Raw genomic sequence first — 6945 nt, forward strand, 5'->3', positions numbered from 1 at the left:
CAACCATTCATTACAATTGTGTGATCCTTGTCACTCTAAACTTCATATCCATGCTGCTACTTACCATTATTCTGTGGCTTCAATTTCTGACAAGCTTATTATGTGGCATATCATCAAACACTTTTGAGAGTCTGTATATGTTCCAAAATTGTACAACCTTCATCAACCCTCTGTTACTTCTTTAAATAACTCAATCAAGGTGACTAAGCCTGATTTGCCTTTTTTTAAAATTTAGCCGATTTTTCTAATCAGCCTGTACAGAGATTTTATTACATACCTCTGGAGCAGGTGGGACTTGAAACCGGGTCTCACAGTCCAGGGGTAGGGACACTACCACTGCGTCACAGGAGTGCTTATGGCTGCTTTTTTCTGAATCTGTCTGTACTTGTCCAAAGAACTTAATTTTGTCACAAATTGGAATTTTTTATAAACTTGCCCTCTGCTGGGATTGCTGTTTTATTCTTGCACCATTTTTGAGCAAGAATATAGTATTTGTAATTCGCCATTCCTCTGAACCCAACCATGTACTTAAAGTGGATTTGAAGATTATGTTCAGTACTTCCTGTAATTTTCACCTTTTTCCCTCGTGTCTTCAGATCTATCCCATCTGTTGCTGGGGATGTACCAACTTTTAACGATTGCCAGCCTTCCTATTACTTACGATTTCTCAAATGTTAGCCAATCCAATATCTTAACAATGTTCTCTCTCACAATGGTTATCTCCCTTGATAAAGAGAGATGCGGAGTGCCTGTGCACTACCTTAGCCACGCCCTCTGCTTCCAGGTGTAGATCTAATTTTTGGTTTCTCATTAGCCCCACTACCCTTTTACAGTTCAAATACCAGAGGAAGACTTCTGAATTCCCTTTACATTAGCTCTTAGTACCGTTCCATGCTGTCTTTCCCTTTAGTTTTCTTTTTGTTTTCTCCTCTGATCTTTCTATATTCAGCCTGGTTCCCCATTTCAGTTAAAGCATATGACAGATATCAGGTAATTATCTTATTCTGTATCTTTTTCAATTATCCAGGGAGTTCAGGCTTTAGTTGGTCTGTTTTTCCTCTTCTTGGGAATGTATCTCAAATGTGTTGAACCATCTCTGATTACTCTTGGGTTCTGCACTGGGTGAATGGAAATCATTTTTGATCTACTGAAATTGACACTGTTCCAATTAAATACTTCTAATTAACTTTTCTCTTTTTCCCTTCTCCGTAGCTAATCTAAGCTTTATGATACTTTGGTCATTGTTCTCTAAATGTTCCCTATTGACACTTGATCCACTTGGCTCACCTAATTCCTCAGAGCCAGACCCTCACTCTTGGCTTAATGTACTGCTCAAGAAAAGTCTCCTTAACACGCTTTAAAAATCTCTTTCCCCATCTCTCACTCTACATAATTACTATTCTAGATAATAATAGGATAATTAAAATCATTTGCCCTCAATAGATTTTGTGGAATCATAGCACCCCTACAGTGCAGAAAGAGGACATTTGTCCCATTGAGCCTCCAAAGAGCATCCCACCCAGACCCAGTGCCCCACTCTAGCCCCATAGCCTCACATTAACCATCGGCTAATCCACCGAGCTTGCACATCCCTGAACACTATGGACAATTTAGCATGGCCAGTCCATCTAGCCTGCACATCTTTGGACTGTGGGAGGAAACCAGGGCACCCGACAGAAACCCACGCAGACAGGGGGAGAATGTGCAAACTCCACACAGACAGTTGCCTGAGGCTGGAATCAAACCTGGGTTACTGACACTGTGAGACAGCAGTGCTAACAGCTGAGCCACCATGCTTCCCCTTTTGTTTGATTTCTACTCGACATTCTGCATTTATTCCTCACCTGCCACACTTAATACCTAAGTTTTAACAAAGTCTGATAAATATTGTAAAAATAATTTTAATGTTTTATAAAAGCTCTATCAATAGGATCATGTTTGCCATTCTTGGACAACACTCTTCCCTGGGGATTTATTATATTCTATAGGTTGCTATGTAATCCCTGAGTTCTGCAGCAGCCCTCACAACTGTCTGTACTTAAGCAGGCTATTTACAACCTTGGTGACATATTTAAAAGAGGACTTCTGATCACATATTAATGTCAACATTTAGACCTTCTCTTAAAGGTGCTATATAAATACAAGTTTTTGCTGTTGTCTTGTCTCTTTTGATGAAAGGACATGGAATTCGGATTAGAATTGATGACTCCATTTTAAAATATTGAACACAGGATTGGAAAGGTTATAGAGTCATAGATTCATACGGCAAGGAAACAGACCCTTCAGTCCAACCCATCCATGCCAACCAAGTTTCCCAAACTAAACTAGTCCCACCTGCCTGCATTTGGCCCTTTTCCCACTGAACCTTTCCTATTCATGCACCTATCCAAATGTCTTTTAAATGTTATAACTATCTGCATCTACCACTTCCTCTGGTATTTCATTACACATACAAACCACCCTCTGTGTGAAACAGTGGCCCCTCAGGTCCCTTTTAAATCTTTCTCCTCTCACGTTAAAAATATGCCCCCTAGTTTTGAACTCACTCACTCTTGGGGAAAGACCCTTATCATTCATCCTATCTAGGCTTCTCATGATTTTATAAACTTCTATAAGGCCATCCCTCAACCTCCCAGGCTCCAATGGAAAAAGTCCCAGACTATCCAGCCTTTCCTTATAACTCAAACCGTCCAGTCCCAGAAACATCTTGATAAATCTTTTCTGAACCCTCCAATTTAATAATATCCCTCCTATGGCAAGGTGATTAAAACAGTACTTAGTACTCCAAAAATGACCTCATCAATGTCCTGTACAACCTCAACATTACATTCCAACTCCTTTACTCAGTGAAAACCTAAATAACTGTGGATGCTGTAAGTCAGGAACAAAAACGGAAGTTGCTGGAAAAGCTCAGCAGGTCTGGCAGCATCTGTTTTAGTTCCTTTACTCAGTGGTCCGAGCAATGAAGGCAAACATGCCAAACATGTTCTTAACCACCCTGTCTACCTGTGATGCAACTTGCAAAGAACTAAGTACCGGAACCCCTAGTTCTGTTCGACAACACTACCCAGGGCCCTACTTTTTGTGGGAGAGTCTAGGACCAGAGGGCATAACCTCACAATAAGAGTCATACATTTAAGACATTTTAAAGAGGAATTTCTTCTCTCAGAAGGTAGTGAATCTGTGGAATTCTTTACCACAGAAGACAGTTGAGGCTGAGGCATTATGTATATTGAAGGCTGAGAAAGATTTTTAATCAGTAAGGGATTCAAGGGTTATGAGGCAAATGCAGGAAAATGAAGTTGAGGACTGTCAGATCAGCTATGATTTCATCAAATGACAGAACAGAGTTGGTGGGCTGTATGGTCTACTTCTGCTCCTATGTCTTACAGTCCGATGGAAAAGCTTTCATTCACACCCCTCTAATGTGTTGAATGACCTAATCGGTGCTATAATTTTTAAAACTCCTCCATTCATTAAAGTTCAAAAGCTTCCCAAAAAGTGACTGTTTACTCATTCATAGCAATGTAATGGTTATCAGGGCTGCTTAATGCCAGGACTCAATCCTCGCACGTCTCTAGTTTTTGCAAAGAATGATCAAATTCCTTCGTTAACATTTGCCATTTCAGGATGGACGTGGATTTGGCATTGGTGAGCTGGTCTGGGGGAAACTAAGGGGATTCTCCTGGTGGCCTGGTCGCATTGTGTCCTGGTGGATGACTAGCCGAAGTCGAGCAGCCGAAGGAACACGTTGGGTGATGTGGTTTGGAGATGGAAAATTTTCTGTTGTAAGTTTAATATCTTGGCTTTCAAAAAATCTTTCATGCACTTTCTTACTGTGACTGGGAGAATAGAAATGTCTGATCTCATTGAAGATGCTTCAAAATGAGTCCAGATTGTAAAGTACTTTTTTCATGCTACTTTCAAAGTTCATGATTTAAACTTGATTACATATGATTGAAGATAGTAAGAACTGCTGGCATCCTTAAAAGATTATTTTTCTTCTGTTCATTTGATAATGCTTTGTAGGAAGCTAGCACTGCAGTCCTCTAAGTGCGGTGGCTTTCTCATGATAGAAGAGAGTGCAACCCCCCCATTATGTTAAAGTAAATCCTCTGCATCTGTGAAATCACAAATTGTACATTCGCAATTCAGTGTTCATAAGCAAAACTCACATATCTTGATATTTAACCATTTAATTGAACTCTGCACTCGCGAACTTAATCATTCATGGAGGTTCTCAGGAACAGAACCCTCACTGATATGGAGGAATGACTGTACCTAGAAGCACCTGCATCATGGAATGAAACAGCATGGTATCACATTGCATTGACCATTAGTATGTAGTGCTACAGAATAGCAGTTTGGAAATATAAATCCTAGACAACAACACTACTGAATTCCCAGATTTAGCAATGTCAGCACTGAAATACCAGGGCCGGTCCTGAGGGAGAGTTCATCAGTGAGATAATATTCTTATAAAGTGAAACTTTGATAATCAGCTTCGAGCAGAATTGTCAGTGAAGTGGAAGCTAGTGACCCACCCACTGATTCGGCAAACGTGGTCCACAAAGACCAACGGATTTCTCTCTTTCAAAAGAAAAAGCGCTAAGAGACGTGCAGGAGTCCGTGACTACAAATGTTAAATTTTTGTGTCTGCACCAACTGTTTAGTCACAGGAAAGTATGGAATAAATGAAATAAATAGGTGTCATCTGCACTTTAAGTTCAAGAAACTAAAGGGAGAGCTGGTCAAATAAAAGACAAAAACAGAAACTAGAGAAGTAGAGAAATTGGAATACCATGCAAAGGGAGATAAGGAAGGAATGGGAGGAGAGAGAATTAGTTGATAAATAAAGAGAAACTGAAATTTAGGGAAAAAGCAACTAAATAAAACCAAAAGAAATTGGCTGAGGAAAAGAATAATGAAGCTAGAGAAAAATAAGGAAGCAATAAGCAAGGATACTCATAACTTTTTAGATGAATCTATTTGAGTTGTAAATCTCCAAAAGAACATGTTCTGCAGACTTTTAGATGTAGGAGACTTCTAGTTGGAGTCATACCTGGCACATAGAAAGATGGTTGTGGTTGTTGGAGGTCTTCATCTCAGCTCCAGGATATCTCTGCAGGAGTTCCTCAGGGTAGTGTACTACCCCCAACCCATCTTCAACTGCTTCATCAATGACCTTCCCTCCAACATCAGATCATAACTGGGGATGTTTGTCGATGATTGCACAATGTTCAGTATCATTTGCTGCTCCTCAGATACTGAAGCAGTCCATGTTCAAATGCAACAAGATCTGGACTATGTCCAAGCTTGGGCTGACAAATGGCAAGTAACATTCAGTCTGTGTGAGATGCTCTTCTGACCGTTGATTCAGACTTGATGGGGCGAATGGCCTGTTTCTGCACTATAGGATTTCTATGATTCTAGAAGAAAAATCTGGATATGATTTGGGAACACTTCTTTAAGCTGTGTTGTTCTTGATTCTTTTGAACAAAACAATTCCCTTACACTTCAACTTGAGGTGTGTAAATCAAACATCTCCAGTTTTTCTGTTCTGGAGTTGCGAGAATAAGCTACTTTAAATGTTTTGCTTCCTAAGGACCGTGAACAAAGTGCTTCAAACGCTTCTCTTGAGGTGTGTGAATTAGTTCTCCAGAACTCTTGGTAACATTTACCCAACAACCAACACCACTGAAAACAGAAAAATGATCATTCATCTCATTGCTTTTGTAGAATTTTAATGTTTGTAAATGGCTGCTGCATTTGCTCACATACCAAGTCTATGTATGAAATATGTGAAGTGTATTGAGGTATTTCTCAGAGGCAGTGTAGACCACCTTGATAAATATGTCTTCCCTATTTTGTTTGTTTCTTTCTCCTTTCCCTCTTTACCTCAGATGTGTTGAGCTGGAGTTACATGATTGAAAGGTTATATGTTCTTTTCTCAATGATTGTGATTATCACTGAGCTCAGTTTTCTCTCATTTGACAGGTCTGTGTAGAAAAGCTGATGCCTTTGAGTTCTTTTTCTACTGCCTTTCACCAGCCAACATATAGCAAACAGCCTATGTATAGGAAAGCAATTTTTGAAGTCTTACAGGTATGAAATTCATTCATTAATCTGTTTTTAAATGCTTGTTCATAATTAATATCTAATGCCAACTTCACTGAATATATTCTGATTGTGCTGGCCTCAGTTCAGCTAATTCTTTGACCATTTTTGATGTTTACCTGAAGGGTTAGGAAACATAGTTGTAGCTTTTCTGGAACTGAAGCAGGAAGTCCAGAGTGCTTGCACAAATGCCTCATTGAGAAAGCACCTCATTATTTATTCACAGAAAACTAGATGAGGCCTGCACTGGAGCTTATTAGGATGCCGGAAGCAGAAAATATTGCATGGATACAGGTCTTAAACAAGAACAAAAGTGCAGCAGAGCAAAGGAAATGGAGCAAAAAGGTGCCCTAGGCAAATCATTGACCTTGAGCTTGAGCAAACAGCACAGCATAGCAGTGGAGAGACTGAAACCCGATGGTTAGAAGAGCAACTCCTCTCCATCCTCAGCTGGACAGCTGAGATTTATCCTCATAAACCTTGTATTCAAAATAAGAGCCGATCAGCAATATTTAGCAAAGTATTAAAGAATTTGCCAAACATCCTTCAAAGTTTGATTGTGAGTGTGGAAGAGTGCACTCCCTGCATCTGTGGTGGTGGAATGAGCAAACAAGTACCAGATAAAATTTAACACAGTGAAACAAAGCAATCCATTTCCTTGCAGAATGAATAGAGGCAATATAAAACAAAGGGCAAAATTCTAACAGGGCACCTGAGGATAGATGTAAGCCAGCGAAAGTGGCAAGGCAGGTTGATGGGAGGGTTAAGCTTTTGGGACAAAAACAAAGTTGCTGGAAAAGCTCAGCAGGTCTGGCAGCATCTGTGGAG

General features: G+C 39.9%; 1 protein-coding gene across 1 annotated transcript; it reads left to right on the top strand.

Moving 5' to 3' along the window:
- The first annotated feature begins 2962 nt into the window (after nucleotides 1-2962).
- Nucleotides 2963-6456, top strand: LOC109915816 (DNA (cytosine-5)-methyltransferase 3A-like). Its single transcript, XM_048593633.1, has 4 exons — nucleotides 2963-2968; nucleotides 3630-3788; nucleotides 5998-6105; nucleotides 6344-6456. Exons 1-4 carry the CDS (start codon nucleotides 2963-2965, stop codon nucleotides 6353-6355), a joined length of 285 nt encoding a protein of 94 aa, XP_048449590.1. The 3' UTR covers nucleotides 6356-6456.
- Nucleotides 6457-6945: the final 489 nt, after the last annotated feature.

Source organism: Rhincodon typus, unplaced genomic scaffold, assembly GCF_021869965.1.
Source record: "Rhincodon typus isolate 14 unplaced genomic scaffold, sRhiTyp1.1 hic_rhity00003358, whole genome shotgun sequence".
Classification (NCBI taxonomy): domain Eukaryota; kingdom Metazoa; phylum Chordata; class Chondrichthyes; order Orectolobiformes; family Rhincodontidae; genus Rhincodon; species Rhincodon typus.

Coding starts and splice junctions, on each gene's coding strand:
- LOC109915816 (XM_048593633.1), top strand. Junction 3,789..5,997: donor GAGATGGAAAATTTTCTGTT/GTAAGTTTAATA, acceptor CTCATTTGACAG/GTCTGTGTAGAAAAGCTGAT.